General features: G+C 47.1%; 5 protein-coding genes across 8 annotated transcripts; 1 reads left to right on the top strand and 4 right to left on the bottom strand.

Annotated features, from left to right (window-relative positions):
* Positions 1-66: 66 nt before the first annotated feature.
* LOC6495689 (Golgi-specific brefeldin A-resistance guanine nucleotide exchange factor 1) lies at positions 67-7,598 on the bottom strand. Of its 3 annotated transcripts, none has more exons than XM_014907971.3 (10): positions 7,138-7,598; positions 6,883-7,081; positions 5,831-6,828; positions 4,789-5,775; positions 4,519-4,727; positions 4,231-4,457; positions 2,943-4,173; positions 1,821-2,881; positions 1,180-1,445; positions 67-1,122 (listed from the first exon to the last, which is right to left on the bottom strand). In XM_014907971.3, the coding sequence occupies exons 1-10, from the start codon at positions 7,237-7,239 to the stop codon at positions 436-438; spliced, it is 5,967 nt and encodes a 1,988-aa protein (XP_014763457.1). In that variant the 5' UTR covers positions 7,240-7,598; the 3' UTR covers positions 67-435. The 3 variants fall into 3 exon arrangements, with proteins under 3 accessions (XP_014763457.1, XP_014763456.1, XP_001959384.1); XM_014907970.3 differs by lacking the exon at positions 67-1,122 and adding an exon at positions 1,579-1,766 and having other exon boundaries at positions 1,229-1,445; XM_001959348.4 differs by lacking the exons at positions 67-1,122; positions 1,180-1,445 and adding an exon at positions 1,467-1,766.
* A 316-nt stretch (positions 7,599-7,914) lies between these two features.
* On the top strand, positions 7,915-11,633 carry LOC6494930 (protein HID1). Of its 2 annotated transcripts, none has more exons than XM_001959347.4 (3): positions 7,915-8,005; positions 8,084-9,418; positions 9,482-11,633. In XM_001959347.4, the coding sequence occupies exons 2-3, from the start codon at positions 8,176-8,178 to the stop codon at positions 10,747-10,749; spliced, it is 2,511 nt and encodes an 836-aa protein (XP_001959383.1). In that variant the 5' UTR covers positions 7,915-8,005; positions 8,084-8,175; the 3' UTR covers positions 10,750-11,633. The 2 variants fall into 2 exon arrangements, with proteins under 2 accessions (XP_001959383.1, XP_032306900.1); XM_032451009.2 differs by having other exon boundaries at positions 7,977-8,009.
* LOC6495688 lies at positions 11,632-12,939 on the bottom strand. The gene is given in 2 exon segments (XM_001959346.4): positions 11,632-12,327; positions 12,385-12,939. Coding segments are annotated over 2 exon segments (972 nt in total). The 5' UTR covers positions 12,702-12,939; the 3' UTR covers positions 11,632-11,672.
* A 118-nt stretch (positions 12,940-13,057) lies between these two features.
* LOC6495687 (spondin-1) lies at positions 13,058-16,411 on the bottom strand. The gene is made up of 6 exons (XM_001959345.4): positions 16,139-16,411; positions 15,472-15,866; positions 15,204-15,416; positions 14,896-15,150; positions 14,669-14,840; positions 13,058-14,609 (listed from the first exon to the last, which is right to left on the bottom strand). The coding sequence occupies exons 1-6, from the start codon at positions 16,329-16,331 to the stop codon at positions 13,195-13,197; spliced, it is 2,643 nt and encodes an 880-aa protein (XP_001959381.2). The 5' UTR covers positions 16,332-16,411; the 3' UTR covers positions 13,058-13,194.
* Positions 16,412-16,627: 216 nt separating this feature from the next.
* On the bottom strand, positions 16,628-19,783 carry LOC6495686 (spondin-1). Its single transcript, XM_001959344.4, has 6 exons — positions 19,542-19,783; positions 19,089-19,480; positions 18,820-19,032; positions 18,507-18,764; positions 18,286-18,451; positions 16,628-18,232 (listed from the first exon to the last, which is right to left on the bottom strand). The coding sequence occupies exons 1-6, from the start codon at positions 19,705-19,707 to the stop codon at positions 16,671-16,673; spliced, it is 2,757 nt and encodes a 918-aa protein (XP_001959380.1). The 5' UTR covers positions 19,708-19,783; the 3' UTR covers positions 16,628-16,670.
* Between the last annotated feature and the right edge of the window lie 195 nt (positions 19,784-19,978).

Here is a 19,978-nt window from a genome sequence, read left to right as displayed (position 1 = left end):
CTTGTTTAGACACCAAGAGTCTCTCTAAGAATTCTAAAATAAAACAAACACAAATTTTTTATTACATATGTGCATAATTTGTTTTATATATTTATAATTTTGATTATTTACAGTTCGCCTCTTTGCATAACATACAGAAGATATAATTATATATTTATTATAAATTAAACTATTTGCATTACTAAAGCTTATAGGGGGTTCTCAAAATTGCATAAAGATTTTTAATTTAGTTCATAGCATAAAAACACTCGCCCGGGAATGTACTTCCACTTTTGTTAATAGTTGAGGGAGGCATAAATAACAATTAAACAAATTGACACAATTTTATATTATTAACTACGAATATAGCCCTTGTCTACAACACAAGATATAAAATAAACCGACCATGTGACTTGAAATTTCCTTCCCTAGAGCTCTTTACTCCTCCTCACTGCGTCACTGCTGGCCATAGAGGAGCTCTGATCCCGGCGGGATGTTGTTGGGATCCACGCTTACATTAAAGTAGTTGGCTGGGGTCTGGGACTGTTGTAACTGTTGCTGGGGATTCTGCTGCAGGTTCTGTTGCAGCGTAAGGTTATACGGATTCTGCACGTATTCCTGGTATATATCGGCTGTAGGCGCCGCCCCACTGGCCACCGCCGGAGTCTCGTAAACTGGTGCAAAGCTGTGCACAATGGATGACTGGGGCATCTTGGACAGCGATGGATAAGCATTTCCAGCCAGCAGATGGCTGATTGGCACATTGATGGCAGGATCGCTGGATGGAGCTGACAACTGTTGCTGTTGCTGCTGCTGCTGTTGCAACTGGAGCTGCTGGGCCTGATACTGCTGATAGTACTGCTGGTAGAGCAATTGCTGCTGCTGCTGTTGCTCCAACTGCTCGGCAGTAGCTTCCGGTGTCGCAGGCAACTCTATGGCGTAACTGTTGTACGTATTGTTGGTAGTTACGATATTCGTTTGCTGGACAATAGCAACAGGTTGCTCTTCTGGCTGAGGGCTGAGAACTGGGGAAGAAGGGCCGACCTGCACAGTAGCAGCAGCAGCCTCATTTACCAAATCAGGTAGCAATGCACTCGAGTGCGCCTCCGTGGCCACTGGCGGTTGTGGCGGCACAATCATAGGCTGCCAAGAAACAAATATTTATAGCGACTGTATTCCAATTGACCATTTTCGACCTACCTGAGCGAATATGAAACTGGGGGCTTGCTGCAAGGCATCCGCCATGGGAGGTTGCAGGATAATACTCCGCCTGGGCGATTCCACCGGGGACACCAAAGAGGGGGTAGCTGTTCCCGAGGTAGCTGCACTCACAACCAACTCGTTGGCTGCAACCTGTTGCTGTTGGACCTGGCTGGGCAAAATGGCCACTGTGGGGACTTGTTGCTGTGGGTTGGAGGCCGCAGCAGCTACGACCGCTGGGTTGGTTAGAGTCTGAGCACGCTTTCCTGCAAGATGGAGCATGTGATTGTGGGTTGGGTAACTATTTAATTTTTACAAAAATATATAAAGATAGAAATGCAATTGGGAATGGAAAGTGCAAATGGATGATCAATTCTTCCTGCCCAAATGCCTCAGCACCTTGAGCTTCGATCTGAACTTGGCCCAGGGTTTCTTGCGCTGCTTGGCAGGCTCCCTAAGAACGCTCTCGCTTTTGGACGTGCCCGTGGGGGAAAGCTTGAGTCCATGATTAATGATTGGCAAAGACTGCGTCTGCTCAGAATATCTAATCTGGGTGAACTCCAGCGATATCGCTGGGGAAATGAAATCTGGTGACAGGGTCAGTGGTTATGCGGATTTTTTTTAGCTGCCACCGAACGAACCTTCATCACGGAAAAGTTCCTCCTTCAGGTTGGGCAGGAATTCGCCAATACGCCGCCATGTGAGCTCCCACAGGGCCTGCTGTAGACTGCCGTCCTGATTGTGAAACACACGGACCGAGTGCATCACCAGCAACATGTTCTTCAAGATCTCCTGCATCTGCTCCGACAGTGTATCAGATCCCACTTTCATAAAGCGCTCAATGTAGTCAAGAATGTCCAACCACAGTTCGTTGAAGGTGTTTCCGAGTTCGATGAGCGTGGTCAGGTGTTGCAAAAACACCTTTGACATGATGGTGGCGGTGCGAATCCGTGATTCCTCCAGTAATGCAGAATCAAGCTGGCTGGAGGCGCTGCTTTCCGGCAACAATTCGTTTAGCAGTGGGAACAGCACCTGGTGGAAGCAGGAACACCATTCCGTGCCAGATAGCGTCTGCAGATCATGGACTAGCAGTGCCCGCTGCTGCAGACACGAGATGGCATGCGTCCGAACCTCTCGCCGCCTATCCATGGCCAATCTTGCAATCCCTTGCAGCAGGGGACACCATCCCGGTGCCCACAATGCTGCTGACTGGGGCACTGTGCATCCCTCCTCCGCCCACCAACGGAAAATCTGAGCAGTTCGTGTGTACAGTGTATACATCAAATCCAGTAACTGTATGGACAACTGCTCATAGCGCTGGGCCAGCTCCTCTTGTTCCGCCGCATTTCCATTTCCCAAATTGTCTGCAGGATCGCCAGATAGCAGGGTAAGATTACTGCTAGACACAGATGGGGCCATGCCGGGCTTACGATCGCTGCGCTTCTTTGAACTCCTCTGCTTTCCTGCTGCCTCAAGTTTTCGGCGCTGGCGAATTCCTCCATCACGACAGGCCTCCACAAAAATGCGAATGCAACGCACACATGCCTCGAAGTTGTATGGCGTGATATGGGCCACACTCCGGACGATGAAAGCCAGTGAGTCCCAGCATTTGAAAAGAGCAAATGGCGCGTGATCCAGTAGCTGGCAGTTATAGACAAGCGTGCTGATTGCAGGACCACTAGAGCTGGGCGGCGATTGAGGTCTAAATTGAAAAGCAGGGTCTGAAGTATACAGGATTATGCCGAATGGGATACTAAGCTTACCTGGATGCCGTAGTAAGTTCGCTATCCTTGTTGTTGACCAAAATCCAGTTTTCAGCACTAGGACTCGAGGCTGCAGGTGTAGCGGAAGTCTTTGTAAGCTCCGAATCGGAAGTGTAGCCTCGTTCTGGGGCAGGTGATGTGTCCTCCTCGCCACTCAGAGCGCCATCTGACTTGGCACAACCGTTAAGCGGCAACGGCAGCTGGGCATCATCGTAGCTGGGGGGAACTGCTCCGGCGCCAACACACTCCAGCAGGTTGAAGATGATTTGCCAATCCTGCTCGGAATGAATATTCTGAGCAGACGTCTTGAGCAGCTCGTAAATACCAATGGATATCTGCTTGGATATGCGAAGTAGGAGCGCTGGCTTCAGCATCAACAGCATCTTAAGGGACTGAAGCACAATCGGACAGAGCTCCTCGTTTCGCATTAAGTAGATGGCCAGCTTGAGCACAGCTACAATGCAGCGATTGAGCAAGTAGTCGTAGCCGCAGGAAGCACTGCCCATTAGGAGCAGATACATTTGGTCTCGAACAGCGGGCCACAGAGGAATCATGCGATCCCGGTTGTGCACCACAATCTTAACGAGAAATTCCATCCAGAAGACGGTCTGATCCTCAGCGTAGGGTAAGCCAATTGATTTGTGCCCCTGAGGAGCTTTTATCAGGCCCAGAACACACTTGAGCAGTTCCTGCAGCGACTCCAGCTGCACAAATTTAGACTCCTGCAGCATTTGGTCCAACTGGCATTCCTTGATGCATTTACGGCCGTGCTTAATGTAGTCCTGCTCCTCATAGGTGGGTTCCCGCTGTCCCTCCGAACTGATAAACGAGTAAAGACTGGAGAACAATCCCGATTCCTGCTTCTCGCGCGGTTTTTCCAGGATCAACAATGCTTTTCCATTTGCTTCGCAGAAATCTTCAACTTCGATTAGCGACTTGGGCAGGAGTTTCAAACGGAACAGCTGCAGATACAGGTCCAGGATATGTTTCCAACTCTCACGCAGACAATCGCCATAATCGTGAACCAACAGGAACACTGTTCTAATGGCAGCCTGTGCCTTATCATTCAATCCAAAGTTCACCGCCTGCTGGATTTCATTGTTCGCCGGAGCCACCTCGTTCTGCTCAACGCTGCTCAGCAGCGTCGTGAACTTGCAGAGGGTCAAGACCAAAGCATCAAAGTCCGCATGTAAATTATAATGAGCCGATATGGCAGCGGATTTACTGAAACCTGTCACAAAAGCAAAGTTTTAGTAGAAACATACAGAACTATCCATTGTTTACTTACCTGCCAGTGTCTTCTGGTAGCCCGATTCAGTGCTTTTGTCAAACATAAAGCTAAGAGCGCTTAGCGATGCACCCCACACAATGTTAAAGATTTCCACGTCATAGGATGCATCGTGGACGTAGTGGAAGTTCCCATCATGGGTGTCTCCTCGTCGAAGTAGCACCTTCCACAAGTAGTTTTCGCGCACCAGACCGGTTTGCTCTGCAGGCATTACGATCTCTTCGTTCCTTAAAAATAATTTTCACTTTAAAAACATATTCCAGGATGTATTTAGGATTAGTATCTTACTTTATGGCATTGAAGACTTGAGTCAACATTTCTTGATCGAAATCATTTCCGCCATTCAGACCACGTAAGTTCTTGGTAAAGTCCTCCAGCGTCATTGGAACATTGAGGCGTTTGGCATTGGAGTTGTGCTGGTCCATATTTAACATGATGATGGCATAGGCCAAGCGGAAGGCAGCGTCTACATTGGCAAACGGTTCCTTGTTTTGTAACTACAAAAATATGTATGAATTATAACCGGAATGATTAAAATATTAGTATCGTTATACTTACATGCCAGTGATCAGAAAAGTGTTCCAACACCAGGAATATTAAAGGTGCCTCTCCTGGCAACCTGAATGTTTCCAAGTAGAGACGCAATGCTTGATCCACCCGGAGGCCAGTGAAATCAAACGAGTCCACAAAGTTAATCAAGATCTTCGAGTCCACGTTCTTCTTTTTCGAGATGTACTCGCCAATCATCTTCTTGTCTAAGCCAGGGTTTTCGCGCAGAAACAGGGCCACCTGCATGGGATCTAGTTCGGCGTTTAGGATGCCATGCTCCTGCAGGTATTGTATGCCCTTCTCCGGACGAGTATTAAACCGCTCCGTGCCCTGCGACAGCAACCTCTTTTTCTGTTTGACATTGGCCAGCTGCTCGGAGGTTATGCCCAAAGCATCACCCCCGGATTGCAGTCGCAATCGTTGCGAGCTGCTGTTTATAAAGCTGGAGATATTTTCTACTCGCTCCTCCACCGCAGCACTAGTTCCAGAATCAATGACTATGCCCTCCAATCCACTATTGTGTCGAGAGTGTCGACTACCACCCGCCAGCGGGGTAACTTCTGGTGGGGATTCCTTGTTGGCTCCGCCTTGTTGACCTTTTGACGCCACACAGTTACGCTCAATGCTGTCGATTACACTTATCAGCGTATCCATCGAGATGATGTGCGTGCTGTATACGGCATTGGTGGCTGACAGTGTGTACTTGCTGAGCAGATTGGTCAGGCTCTCAAACATATCGGTGCAATATAAATCGCAATCGTAGTTGATATAAAGCTCGGTGACAAACCCGGGAATACGCCAAAGCTGCAACAAATTATCCAGCGCTAACTCACGCATCTCGTACGGAGTCTTGGGATTGTCGCTTGCAATGATTTCGCTGAGCTTCTTGAGGTAGGCCTCCAGCTGGAACTTCAAATGACCCCGCAGGGACTCAAAGAGCAGGAAACACAGCTGCAAGTCGGCCGCAAAGATACTCAAACGCTCGGAGCTGAGGAGCTGTTTAAAGGAAAAACATTAATATTAACCACAATACGAGCCAAGCCAATCTTACCGAGATTAAGTTCCTGCACAAGTCATCTTTTACCAGTTCCAGCAAACCCTCGTACTTTCCAATATTGTCAGCAGCCACTTCGAAAGCCACGGTGAGCAGACTCAGGCCCGTGTGCATCATGCTGTCCGTATTCTGCTTGTCCAGCGGGTTGCACAGGATGGTAAGGAATCTGAAGAGCTCCCGGATGAATGGCAAGCCATAGGGCGAAAGAGAAGCAGTGTCCTGTTCGCTCGATTGCTGCGTGAAACGCACACCCACTGAATTGATGTATTCGCTGCTGCTTGCCTCTGTTAACAGGCTTGTCGCCTCGCCGGGCTCTCCTTCTGCCAACAGTTCCGAGTCTGCGTGCTCAACTTGAATGGCTGGTGTATCTGTGGTCTCAGTTTCCTCTGAGACTGCTCCAGCACTTGCTGTGGTTGTTGGCGTTTGCGTGATTTTTCCCTGCATGTCGAGAATAGTGCCTGCTGGACTGGCAGGAGTGGTAGCCAGTATCGGGGCCTTGAGATGCCCGGGAACGGTGAGGTTACTTGAGGGCTGTGGTGTCTGGGGAGGCTCCTCAGCTGTTGACGATTTTCTTGGGTGAGCTGGAACAGCGGCTTGCGGCACCTTGCGCTTATGCTTCTCCTGCGCAGCTCCACTGGCCGCGTCCAAGATTGTGAATCGTTTTTGAAGCACTGCGTCGCTGCGCTCCTCTGCAAACTGCGGCAGCCTCATAAAGAAAAGCAGGACCATGTCCTTAAGCGACTGCTCGGCCGAACGCCGCAAGATTTCACTCAGCCTGGATTCAAAGCAGATCTTGAAGCAGCTGAGCATAACATCGCACATGGTATCATTGCTCAGGGCAGCACCTTCTGGACTTCGAATAAGTGTGTGCAGCACCTCAATAACCCGCATAAAGGTTACACTGTCCGAGGACTGATCTGTGCCCATGAAACGGGCATGGGTAACGGCGTCGGCAATGCGCTCCACAATATCCGAGAGGTTCGGAGTGGTGGGATCTAAAAGAAATACGCTTTAGAATGAAAAAAGTATCTTAAATCAAATGAACTCACCAATTAGCCCATACGACAAGAACTTGTTGACCGAGGCCAACGCCAGACTGGTCAGTGGCCCAGTCGTGTCTGCCGTTCGGATCACCTCCAAAAACGGAGCCAGGAATACCTGCGCCTCTATAAGTCGTAAATCCTCCACTCGATTAAGATCCTGCTTGAGGTCAAGGAACAGCTTCAACAACGAGTCCTTCTCCTCGTTCTGAAACGAAAGTATATTAGTTTTGAAGCAGGGTTATCTTTAGAAGCTCTAGTTACCACGTATGCGGTCGCATTCCATCGGGTTCCACGTCGCATGGCCGTCATGAGGGTGGCCATTTCACCCCGCACCACGTAGATTCCATTGCCCGGCAGCGACATTGCGGCTGACTCCTGGTCGTATTCTACGGCCCTTCAAAGGTTTCCACCGAAGAAATTCGCAATGCCAAATTGTTGTGGGGCAGCTCCTCTTCACTCCTCTTTCTGCTCGGCCTTCGCATATGTTTTTCCACTTGCTACACGCCCAAGTTTTCACACAGTCGCAACCACGATTCCGCGATGCCTCGAACGAAACTAGGCGCGCCTTTTAGTAACACATGTTTCAGTAATCGTAATGAATAAAGAATTTGTTTGCTAATTTTTGGTGACGTTTACGTGTCGTTTCGTTTTTGTGTTCTTGTGTGCCCGATCCTAACTCATTTTCTAGCCCTGTTTTGCGTGTTATCCAACTCTGTTTTTGGCAAATCGATGCCCAGCAGGGATGCCAACTTGTTGCAACATATCGCTATGTTTTTCAAAAACTTAACTTTTATTCCATAATACAATTCTTTTATTAAATAGCCAAACCCACAAAAATTTCTATGCTAGAACTTAACTTAATTTAATTTCATTCGTAAACCAACAACTGTGGTAAACTCTGTGTAAAAGTTCTACAATGTATGAAAAATATCATAATTTTTAATAAATGGTCAGCTAACAGTTTTCAAAAAATAGATTTCTTTAATAAGCTTTCTTTAAAAATTTAAAAATCTATCGTTTACAAACTGAACGTATACGATACCAATTAAAAATCTTAGCTGCTAACGGGAACTGCCATATTCTTATTGGAACGCAACGGTCACATATTAGCGATTGGTTGACAGCTGTAGTGCGTAGGCGAACTTTTAGATTTTCCAATTTTCTAATTTAGCAAAAGAGTATTTAATGCTGATAAAATATATTACAGACTACTACGAACACTTGCATTGAGGCGAACGAGCACGGGCAGGTGGAATTGAGGGACTCAGCTATACCAGAGGAGGTCACAACACAAACAATATGGGAAACACGGACTCCAAGTTGAACTTTCGCAAAGCGATTGTGCAGCTGACTCAGAAGAATCAGAAGATCGATCCCAGTGACGAGCAGTTTTGGGAACAGTTCTGGCAGGGCCACCAAACGACGTTGGAGGATGTGTTCGCTCTAGTCACTTCAAACGAGATTAGACAGATCCGGAACGAGAATCCGGCCAATCTGGCCACGCTCTGCTACAAAGCGGTGGAGAAGCTCGCCCAGGCGGTGGATAGCAGTTGCCGCACCCAGGCGGAGCAGCAATGTGTGCTGAACTGCGTCCGTCTGCTGATAAGATGCCTGCCCTACATCTTTGAGGATGACAAGTGGCGTGATTTTTTCTGGAGCAGTCTGCCGTCTCAGGAAAAGACAATGCCTTTGGCTCAGTCGCTGCTGAATGCCACCTGCGATCTTCTCTTCTGTCCGGATTTTACGGTCACTGCTACCAGACGCACTGGTCCGGAGAAAGCTGAGGAGCTGGCCAACATCGATAGCTGCGAATATATTTGGGAAGCAGGCGTAGGATTTGCCCAATCCCCACCACACAACGCCCACATGGAGCGCCGGCGCACTGAGCTCCTCAAGCTCCTACTCACTTGCTTCTCAGAACCCATGTACCGGTCACCTCAGCAATCGGAAGAACCCAACAAATGGATAGCCTATTTTACCTCGGCGGACAACCGGCATGCTCTACCTTTGTTCACCTCCTTTCTGAATACCGTCTGTTCGTATGATCCGGTGGGATTTGGAGTTCCCTACAATCACCTGATTTTTGCGGATACCACGGAGCCGTTGGTGGAGGCCTGCCTGCAACTGCTTATCGTGACACTCGATCACGACATGGTCGTGCAGCAGCAACTAACCCATGCGGGTCAAGCATCCTACGACGAAGGAAATTGCGGCGATAATCTATTCATAAACTATTTGTCGCGTGTGCATCGAGACGAGGACTTTCACTTTGTGCTTAAAGGCATTACGAGGTTACTGAATAACCCATTGGTCCAAAACTACTTGCCCAACTCGACGAAGCGGTTGCATTGCCACCAGGAACTTTTGATATTGTTCTGGAAGATTTGCGACTACAACAAAAAGTTTCTGTACTTTGTTCTGAAAAGCTCGGATGTTCTGGATATACTAATTCCCATATTGTATCATCTTAACTATTCCCGAGCGGATCAATCTCGAGTGGGTCTGATGCATATTGGAGTGTTTATATTGCTCCTTTTGTCTGGTAAGAATATCTGATAGTTTAATGATTCATTGATAGTCAATTCTAACTTATATATCTTTAAAGGGGAGCGCAATTTCGGTGTCCGTTTGAACAAAGCCTACTCTGCCACTGTGCCGATGGATATACCCGTCTTTACCGGAACTCATGCTGACCTACTGATCACTGTTTTTCACAAAATCATTGCCACGGGGCATCAGCGCCTGCAGCCACTCTTTGACTGTCTTCTCACAATCCTGGTAAACGTTTCACCTTACTTGAAGACCCTTTCGATGGTGGCCAGTGTGAAGCTACTGCATCTCCTGGAGGCTTTCAGTACACCTTGGTTTCTACTCTCGGCGCCTAGTAATCACCACTTAGTCTTCTTTCTGCTGGAGATCTTCAACAACATCATACAGTACCAATTTGACGGGAACTCGAATCTAGTCTACACCATTATACGCAAACGTCATGTGTTCCATGCCATGGCGAATCTCCCAACCGATATGGCCGGGATTGCCAAGTGCCTCAGTGGCCGCAAAACAGGCGGAAAGTTCAATTTACCAAGAGTACCGCAAAGGAGGACGACTGCAGTGTCACAGGAACTGCCATCGGCCCACGTGACGGAGGAGTACAACGAAGAGGATGATGAAGAGGAGGAAGAAGAAGCGGTGAATGAGGAGCCAAAGGCTGAGGAAGATCTCGAATCGGAAACAGAGTCCCATGAGCGCTCTCAAACGGGTGAAATCCAACCGGATGTACTTACGGCCCAGCCAGCCGAGCCGGGAACGCTGAAAACGTCGCTATTGGACACACCAGGCATTGGACAAATGACAGAACGGGAGCAAGCCCATCCGAATGACAAGCCGCAGGGCGAAGAAGAATCTACTGATATTGTTCCTTATGATCGGTCCGCAGCATCCACGCCAACTGGTGATCGCAAGTCGCCCACAGAACAGTCACGTCTATCTGTAGCCCATCGGGGTAGCATTCGCATGGTGCCTGGCGAGGGAGACAGGTGGGCACCCACACCCGAATGGATTGTTTCATGGCGCTCAAAGCTACCTCTGCAGACGATTATGCGACTGCTCCAGGTACTTGTGCCCCAGGTGGAGAAGATCTGCATCGACAAGGGTCTAACCGACGAGTCGGAGATTCTCAAGTTTCTGCAGCACGGCACGCTGGTCGGCTTATTGCCCGTGCCGCATCCGATTCTAATCAGGAAGTACCAGGCCAATGCGGGGACCACGGCCTGGTTCCGCACCTACATCTGGGGGGTGATCTATCTGCGCAATGTTGAGCCGGCCATCTGGTATGATACGGAGGTAAAGCTCTTTGAGATTCAACGCGTCTAGGTCAGTAATCCGCAAAACTAAAAAATCCATAGAAGCGAAACCGTAGCTCACACGCTTTGGCATTTATTGTAGTTAATTTATTTAGTGCATAATTCATTCCAAAATCTTTTGAGAAAAACATTACTATCTGAAGAATTCCGTTTACTAAATTTCGGCTAAATCGGTTGGCACATGTTGTACGGTTCTGTGGAAAAAAGAGGCTTATCAGTGTAATGGCATAGCGTGAGTTCTTTTTAACTGATTTGTTATCGTCTTTTAACATTTCCCTAATTGCGTTTCTACCCAATTTATTAGTTTATTGAGCTTTTAAAAACTTTTAAAGTGTAATGAGTTGGTATTTTAGTTTTAAACTAAACTATTTAACGAATATTTATATATCCTTGGTCATCTGTGACACGAAATGTTCCTTGTGCCGTATTTTTAATGCTTTGCCTTATTTATTTATTAATTTAATTACAATTTGAACTCTATTTTCTTAAGTTACATACATGTAAGCCATTCACTGCTATAATCGTATATTTTCGCGCCTAAGCTTCTGATAATGCGAACCGTTGAAAAAACTTTAAATTTTTACCTTCCATACGTCCCATATATACATTTTTGCTCTTTTAGAACTCAAATATTTACATATAAATACGTTATTAATTTAGTTGAGACCAAAAACAGCTTTACTCGCTATTGTATGTAATAGAAAACCTTAGTTGATTGGATCTGCTTTTGAAATAGAGGAAACAGTGTAATATTTTATTGTCTATGTGTGCTTAACATTTATAAAACTATAAAAAATATATAAACAAGATACCAATTTAACAAAATGGCACCTATACAAGTCAGTTGATACAAATCTATGAAATATACGAAATAAATAAGAAACTAAAGAGGTATTTTGCTGCTGTTTTTTATTATTTCAACAATAAATATACCTAGGGTTTCTGTTCTAGCTCTTGTTCAATTTTGACGTCAAACTCATCTTCATCCGTTTGGAGTAAGGTTCTGTGCCAGAAAAAATATTTCGCGAACAATATAACGATCAATGATGCACCCGCCACCACAGCAGCTTCTTGATGCGGGTCTTCTTCTCCATTGGACATGGTATGAACTCGCTGGGCAGAGCCCAGATTTATGGCAAAATTATGACGTGAAGCCATTGCTACTGTGCAATGATCCGGGTTTATCCGAGACAATGGCGCTAGTTGTCACGATTGGACTGGGGTTGCTGGGGGGATGGCTGCAGCCTGGGGAGTCACTGGAATAATGTTGAACTTAATTAGCGATCCTTTGCTGCGTTTCTGAACTATTTTCCCGATAATCTGAGGCTCCTTAATGGTTTGTTCGATGGCCTTGACGATGCGTTCGGCGCTGCCGTCATCTGATCCACTTGAGCTACCCTGGATCAGGATGCGTACTTCGTGTCGCTTTCCCAGCCATTTGGTTATGTTTTTGAGTCTAGAGGAGAGGTCATGCTCGGTAATGCGTGCACCTATAGTTAAAGATTTCTCCGATTTTTTCTGACTCTTTTCGTTGGAAGACTTGGATGCGGGAGTGTCATCTGCCAGCATTTCGGCTGACGTAACCAGTCTGCAAAGTAAGTAGTCTTAGTTTGTATATTATTTAACTTTCTCTGACTATACTCACTTGAACATAGGGCGCCCAGTTTTGGCATCTGTCTGCTCCAAACGTAACAGGTGCAGTTCCCTTCGCTTGGCCAGCTTTTGTGCCTCCTCCAATGTGGTTATGCTCATCGCCTGATTCTGGATGAGGGTGATCTTCTGTGCCTGTGTCTTGGGTTTATGGTCACCCGGTTTGTTTATTCCGCTTGCCGGTCGATGGTTTTGAGCTAAATACCATTGGAGGGATAAATTCCGTAGCTGCTGCTGTTGGGAGGCAATGGCGGCCGTGTGCTGCACTCGCAGCATGTTACTTATAACGAATTGAAAACGATAAAGCTGCATTTTATTTAAAATTTTTAACAAAGAATTTCAACTTGGAGCTTGTGCAATGTTTTTATTTTTGTTGCAACAGAGTTGTCAGGTTGTATTTCACTTTAAAATCTGTTCAACTTTTATGGTTTTTAAGGAACTATGTAATTAAATTGAAATCATTGTTTAATTTTATAATTATGGAAAATAATTTAAATGGAAACGATATGATTTTTTTAACACAAAGTTGGCTTATGTCAGCTGTTAAGGCCACTGTGAACGCACTGTGAAGGTGACGCAAATTCGTGTTTTGGTTAGAACTTTAAAGATATGTAGTCTTTAAAGTTATAAGCTAAAATTAAAATAATTTTTATTAAAATAAGCTTAACTTACACAAAGCACAAATAAATTTTATTTTATTGTTTGATGACAATATTTAACTTAAAATAAATAAACTGGGCACACTGTTCGTAACGTCACAAACGATTCGATAGTAATTTTGAATTTATGGCGCGGAACTTTTTTATTAATAATTATTCACTTTATTCCTACCAGTTTGCCTATAACCATTATAATTTCGTCTTCTATTCTGGCTACGTTGCTCTTCCCTGGATCTTGGCTCTGCTTCCAAGCTTTCTCGTAGGTTCTGACATTCCGGAGATTCTGCATTTTGTCGCTGTAATGATGAAAGCTCCGGCAGCCGGCACTTTTGGCACTCCTCCCATCGTCTAAACTTATTAATATTTCGATCGCACTTATCGGCGGCGAAAAGCATGCATTCGTCTGCACAAAAGTTGTAGAACCAGAAATTGCCAATAATTGTTTGATTATAACATCGAGACTGCCCAGTTTGTAGCATCTGGAAGCATTTGTTGACCAGTGAGGGATCTAAGCCTTCTCCGCCAGAGGCATACACGTCCTGGGGATTGTAGGTTTTCTGCCTTGACCATGGATCCCGTGGGGAATCCCCTTCAGGAGTGTCGAAGCTTTCATCATGCTTTCGGTTATGGGGATTGCCGAGCCTTTCTCGTTGCCAGGTATCTTTTTCAATGTTTCCTGCATTTCTCTGCCATGGAGCCTGCTCTTGAATATGCTCGTTTTGGGACCTTGGACTCTGCCAGGCACTACGCGCCATATTCTCCAAACGCGGATCTTCGGGACGCTGCCAAGTGGGGCGCTCAGTTCTGGCCGGTGGGTTATGGTAGGACTGCGGATTCCGTCCAAGATTGGTTTGTCGTTCTGACTGTCTATTGATCCCCCAGGAGTCACTGCTGCCCTTCAGGTTACTCACCTCGAAGCCACCTAAGCCACGACTTTGATCTACCGGAGCTTCATCGTAGTCCCCGAAAGATTCCACCTCCCTCTCGGGCTGTGGTCCATACATGTTGCCTCCACCACGCCCAGGGGAAATTTCTCCGTATGGATTTTCCTCCTCGCCATTATAGGATCCTGGTAGATTTCCCAGACACGCTCTTCCCGAGCAAGGTCGCGATTCCTGAAGTCTTGCGCGATGAACACTCTGGCATTTGGCCTCCGATTGAGGATTGAGATACTGTCGCTGGCGCGTCTCGTAGCCACTGCCGCAGGTGACGCTGCAGGGACCCCAAATGCTCCAAGAACCTAGCTGACATTCGGCTCGACCCTGCTGCGGCGATTGATAGACGTTTCTGCCGATTTCTTGATGGGGTCTAGCGTCTCCTGGGTCTAGTTCTGGTTCGAACTCGTCGACGTTCCTCATTAGACTGTTCTGGCCACACATCTCGCCCTGGCATTCGCGCTCCTCATACTGAGGAACATTGCAGTTGTAGATCTTCGCCAGCTCCGGTTGTTTGTAGACCCGCCTCCTATACTGCATGCCAGTGCCACACTTTGAGGAGCAGTCACTCCATCCCGACCAGGGATGTGTAAGACATTCTCTTGGAACATCCGCCTCATTGTTAGCTAATGCATGTATAAGGAAAAGTTACAATTGAATCCCAACTTGGTAGTAGTATACTTACAATCCTCATCCGCACATCGCCTCTCATAAATGCGCTGACGCTTCACTGTCAGATAGGCCATGGGCTTCATGGGATCTCCGTCTTCATCATAGAAAGGTGAACGTGGATCATTGGGGAAGTCAGAGCGCATGCGTCTAATAACATCCGGCGGAACCTGGGGCTGATCGGGTGACTAGCAATACAGAACAAATTAAAGTTTAAATCGAAAGTAACTTATAAGTAACTACCGTATAGCTGGGCCCCGCATCTGTGCCTACATCCCAGGGATACAACTGGATAACCTTCTCATCCAACCAGGTGCAGTTTCGCAAACAAAGCTCCAAGCCACTAATACCCACTATCCAATCAGGCGATGGTTCAATCTTGGACGCAAAGGAGACCATGTGATGCAATGGATCTACCCTAACTGAAGCTGAGGTTCTGCTGTTTATGTTTGGAAATGAGGGACCTCGCGCCTTGATTATGGTTCGTATCTTTTGATCCTTAAAAAATAAACGTTAATATCTTTCAGCAAGCTGGTCATCCATCTGCTTACCCTGAAGTTATTACTAAACTCTCGCTCTAACAGACGAGAGCTACAGTGCTCTGCATATTGCTTCATAGCCTCACTGGCCAGAACTCCGGCCTCCCAGAAACGATAGTCGGCGCTGTGGGCCGCTCCAACCAACTCACAGAATCGTGTCTCCCAGGTACGAGCAGGAAAATACCTCGGATGGAGATTTCGCGACCAAACGCTCTCGAAGATTAGCTTTAGAAAAGGATGAAACGGATATTACTGGTATCATAGAATAGCTTAGACTGACCTCATAGCGGGCTTCGTCGCAGGCACAACATGGAGCCTCAACAGAAGTTGCCGACGGTTGACTTTCTACATCGTCTGTGGTCTCTGGGCAGATGCGTCGAGTTAATCCTCCGTCGTCCATGTGCCACACCTCGCGATGTTGGAGAACGGTGGCCCGTATCAGGACGCAACCACTTTCGGGATTTGTGGGTGCCACCCATGTGAGATGCATGTGGGTTTTGGGATTTGTATTGGTGTTCTCCACCATGTTAATGCAATTGGGACTGAAGCGGGTTTCTATAGTATCACTGAGCTCGAACCGTCCCAGATCATCGTTATAGTTGTAGTCCCCGTCCTCGTTCTCCAGAGCCAGAATGAAGCTGATATAGCGATGTCCATTGAATGCATTTAGGGACACTACGGAATACATGAATTAAAACACTCTAAGCACAATAAGAACAATACACAAAGCGCGGCTCTCCCTTATCGGCGCCCTTGAATTTCAACGAATTCGCAAAGGTCCCCCCGATAAGAGTCCATGTGCCGCGTTTTGTTTAGTAAACAAAAAACATTGCGAAATCTAGTCGGAATAGGAAGCCTTCAGACTTCTCTCTGGCTGCCCATGGTAGTGGAACAATCATAAATCTCCCACGAAGTTCAAGCGCAAGGCCAATGAACTCTCCGCTCACCGTTGTACTCCTGACCGAGAATGTATGTTTCCGGATTACCCGACACGCTTATCACGTAATTTTCATCAACGGGGGATTTGGGCGTGGCCGTATTGGCTGGACGACGAGTGCAAATCAAGGAATTTACGTCTCCAAGGAATAGAGTTGTAAGAAAAACTAGCTCCACGATAGGAGCAGCGCGTGACCGCCACATTTTCGGAAGGAAGGAAGGAACTTCAGTCGTGTTGGACCTTTCGATGCGAGCAACTGTTTGAAACTGAGACGAGCTTCCAAAAATCATTTGCCAAAAGCCAGAAGAGAGTCGAATCTGGACCGATAAGCCAGAGTGCGGCTTATTTTTCTGACCCACTGATACAAATATATAGCGCGTTGGAGCTCTTATCATGCCAAGACGCCGGACGCCGGAAAACTGGCGATCCAGACGTTGTAAGAGAAGAAACTCAAGGAACTTCTCTTGGAAGACTATAAAGAGTTTAGTTAAATATTTTATTGGTTCTTTCCATCTTATATTTATTAAAAATATTATAGTTTTTTAACCACCATAGCGACCTCTTCTCTGAAAGTCGTATCTGTTCCTCGTTTGCGTCATGGGCTCTTCAATATTTCCAGCTATTTCTTCGGGTTCGTCTCTTTGGTCGAAGTATTCTCTGGCCCTAGTTTGGCTGTAGGATTCACCTCCTCCCATGCCCAATTGAGTTCCATAGTTGGATGAGGCTTTTGACGTTTCTGGGAATCTGGATCTGAAGTTTGACTCCCTCGTTTGGCTATAGGATTCTCCTCCTCCCTCCCCAAATCGATTATCAACATTGAAGGATGCTCTTGAATTGTACGATGATCCCCTGGGTTGGCTACTGGGTCCTCTCCAACCTGCTGCTGGCTGATTATAAGATCTTCCAGCATACTCATCCAACTGATTGTTTTCCTGGCGCTCCATAGCGCTGTGAGGCTGCAAACAGGTGCCCTCACAGGCCATCAGAGTTCGAAAGCGGTTCTTGTTCTCATCGCAGTTGTCGGTCGTGAAGATCTTGCACTCACGGTCATCGCTATCATAGAACCAGTAATTGCTCACCACCAGAGGGTGGGCAAAACAAGGATGTTCATAGTCATATGGCTTTTGGAAGCAGTAGTCCTGCACAACATTGAAGCTTTCATTCCCTTCGCTGTTGTTGTCTTCGAAGGTTTGTTGGTTGATGAAGGTTCGCCCTCCATAAGGAGATCTGGTGGTAAAATCCTGTCTCTGATAGGGCGTGGAATAATCATTGTTGCTATAACCTTGATTCGAATCGAAGCCTGGTCGGTTGCTTACTAATTTGTCATTGCTATAGCTATTGGAGGGGAGGAATCCCGAATCCAGAGGCTGTCGCCGATTGGAATCGTAGCCCCTATTGCTGGGAGGACTATTAAAAGAGGTTCGATCCTGGTTGCCCTGACCGTAAAGGGATTCTCGTGAGCTATCCCCCTCATCGTAAGGCGGTCTATTGTTATTGTTCAAGTTCGAGTTGTAACCCTTTCTGTTCCAGCTTTGAATACCGGATGAGGGATTGGAGATATCCTGCCGATTGTTCCATGAAGGTCTCCGAGAGTCGAAGCCACCCTGGTCTACTTCACCGAAAGGATCCGCTTCCGGCAGAGCATCCATTTCACCCATGTCGGGAATGGTGCCACCACAGTTGGACCCCACACATTCTCTACTTTCTTCCAGGGGTAGCCGCATCACGGACAAACACTTCTGCCTGGCCTGAGGATTATAGTAGTCGCGGGTGCGAGTGGAAATCCCTCTGCCGCAGGTTTTGGAGCAGGGTGACCACGGACTCCACCTGTTAAGCTGGCACTCCGCTGATGAGCCGCCTCCGAAAGGGCTTTCCATGTCTCTTCCTGCATCTTCATCAGGCAGTTTCTCCTCCATTCGACCACATTGTGTTCCCTGGCACTGGCGAGTCTCCTCCAGGCGAGTATTGCAGTTGTAGTTGGCTGCCAGGCTGGGATTCTTGTAGCTGCGTTGGCGCTGCGAAAGCCCAGACCCACAACGAGTACTGCATTGGGTCCATTCGTTCCAGGGATGCACAGCACACTCCAGGGGTCCTTCCTGGGCAACTGGTTAAAAAATGTAAGACTGATAATCTTTATATGATATTCAGGTTTCATACCTTCGTCACATTCCCGAACGTAAAGTTTTTTTCTGGTCAAATAAAGAGTGGCAAGGGGTTTCAGTGGAACCCCTGAAGGATCATAAAAGGGCGAACGATAATCACTGGGATACGAGGAGGTTATGCGGCGTATCACATCCGGAGGAATCTGAGGCTGATCCGGCGACTACAAAAAAATCATCTTTATATTCCGCACGACTTCTCCCACTTCTTATTTTTACCATATAGGATGGTCCTGAATCGGTGCCAATATCCCAGGGAAAAAGGTTTAGGACCTTGCGTTCCAGCCAGGTACAGTTGCTCAGACATAGCTCCAGTCCTGCCACCCCCAATATCCAATCCGGTGAAGGATCAACCTTGGTGGCCAGCGAGATCTGATGGTGAGTAGGATCTACCCGTGCATTGGCCAGGGTAGTTCCCCAGACGTTCAACCGATGTGATATTCCAGGAGCTTTTATTAGCGTCCGCACGTTGCCATTCTGGTGGAACAACAAGGATTCGAGTAACTTCCAGCCTTAAGATTATTAAACCTACCTGAGTGTTCTCTCTTATCTCGTTCTCTAGAGTTCTGGTGGATCCGTGCTCGGCCATTTCCTTCATTCCCTGACTAGCTCTTCCGCCGTAGGCCCAGTACCGATAGCTGTGGCTATGAGACGCTCCAATTACTTCACCGAATCGGGTTCGCCAAGCTTCGGCGGGAAAGTACTTGGAGTGCGTGTTCCTGTTCCACTTTCGTTCTAGAACGATCTGCAAAAGCCATTGTTAAAAATCCTCCAAAGAAAAGTAACATCTTCGTCACTAACCTCGTACTTGGCTTCATCGCAAGCACAGCAGTTCTCCAAAGGTGGTGTCAAGATGTTAAGCTCATCAATCTCTTCGGGACAAATCCGCTTGGTTAAGAAGCCATCGTCTATGAACCAAACATCTCGATGTTGAACGATGCCGGCCTTGATCAAGACACATCCACTCTCGGGATTACGTGGGGCCACCCAGGACACCTTAATACTGTTCTTGGCGTTTGTGTTGGTGCTCTCCACCATGTTCTCGCATCCGGAGGCGAACTTGGTATCAGTGGTGCTGAAGAGCTCAAAGTGACCAATTGTATCCACGCCACTTAAGCTAAGAGATGGATCCTCGCTCTCTATGACCAGAGTGAAGCTGAGGAACTTCAAGTTGAAGGGACAGGATAACGAAACTAGAAAAGGTTGATTGTTCTTGATGAACTATGCTTGGGAGGGATGTTATTGTCTCTTCACCATTGTACTGATGATCTGGTATGTAGGTCTCTGGATTGCCATCAATGAGGATCTGGAAATTGTCATCCACCGCGGATCGTTCACCATTGGCGCCTTGAGGTACTCGATCGCAGGCTCCCCTCACTTCGAAGGCCAGAAAAAGGATGAGAAGTATTCGTCGCAGCATATCTTCTCGATCTTGGGAATCCCGATCCGAACACGTCCAGAGCTCAACGACAACTGGCCAAAAATTGATTGAGTCGTCGCCTCCATTAATCGATGTGCGCTTCAATTTATCAATTATCCCCTTAGTCTGATTGATTGAGTTGCCGCCAATTAAGAGACGCCTGTTTTTGTGGCACGCTCTCCATTTGGCGTCTCGGTTTTGGGTTCTTTGAACTTGGAAGCGGGCAAAAATCAGTGGGAAAGTGCTCAGAGTTATACAACAGATCTGGGTC

This window comes from Drosophila ananassae, chromosome 3L, assembly GCF_017639315.1.
Source record: "Drosophila ananassae strain 14024-0371.13 chromosome 3L, ASM1763931v2, whole genome shotgun sequence".
Taxonomy (NCBI): Eukaryota; Metazoa; Arthropoda; class Insecta; order Diptera; family Drosophilidae; genus Drosophila; species Drosophila ananassae.
This window is presented reverse-complemented; position numbering and strand designations above follow the sequence as displayed.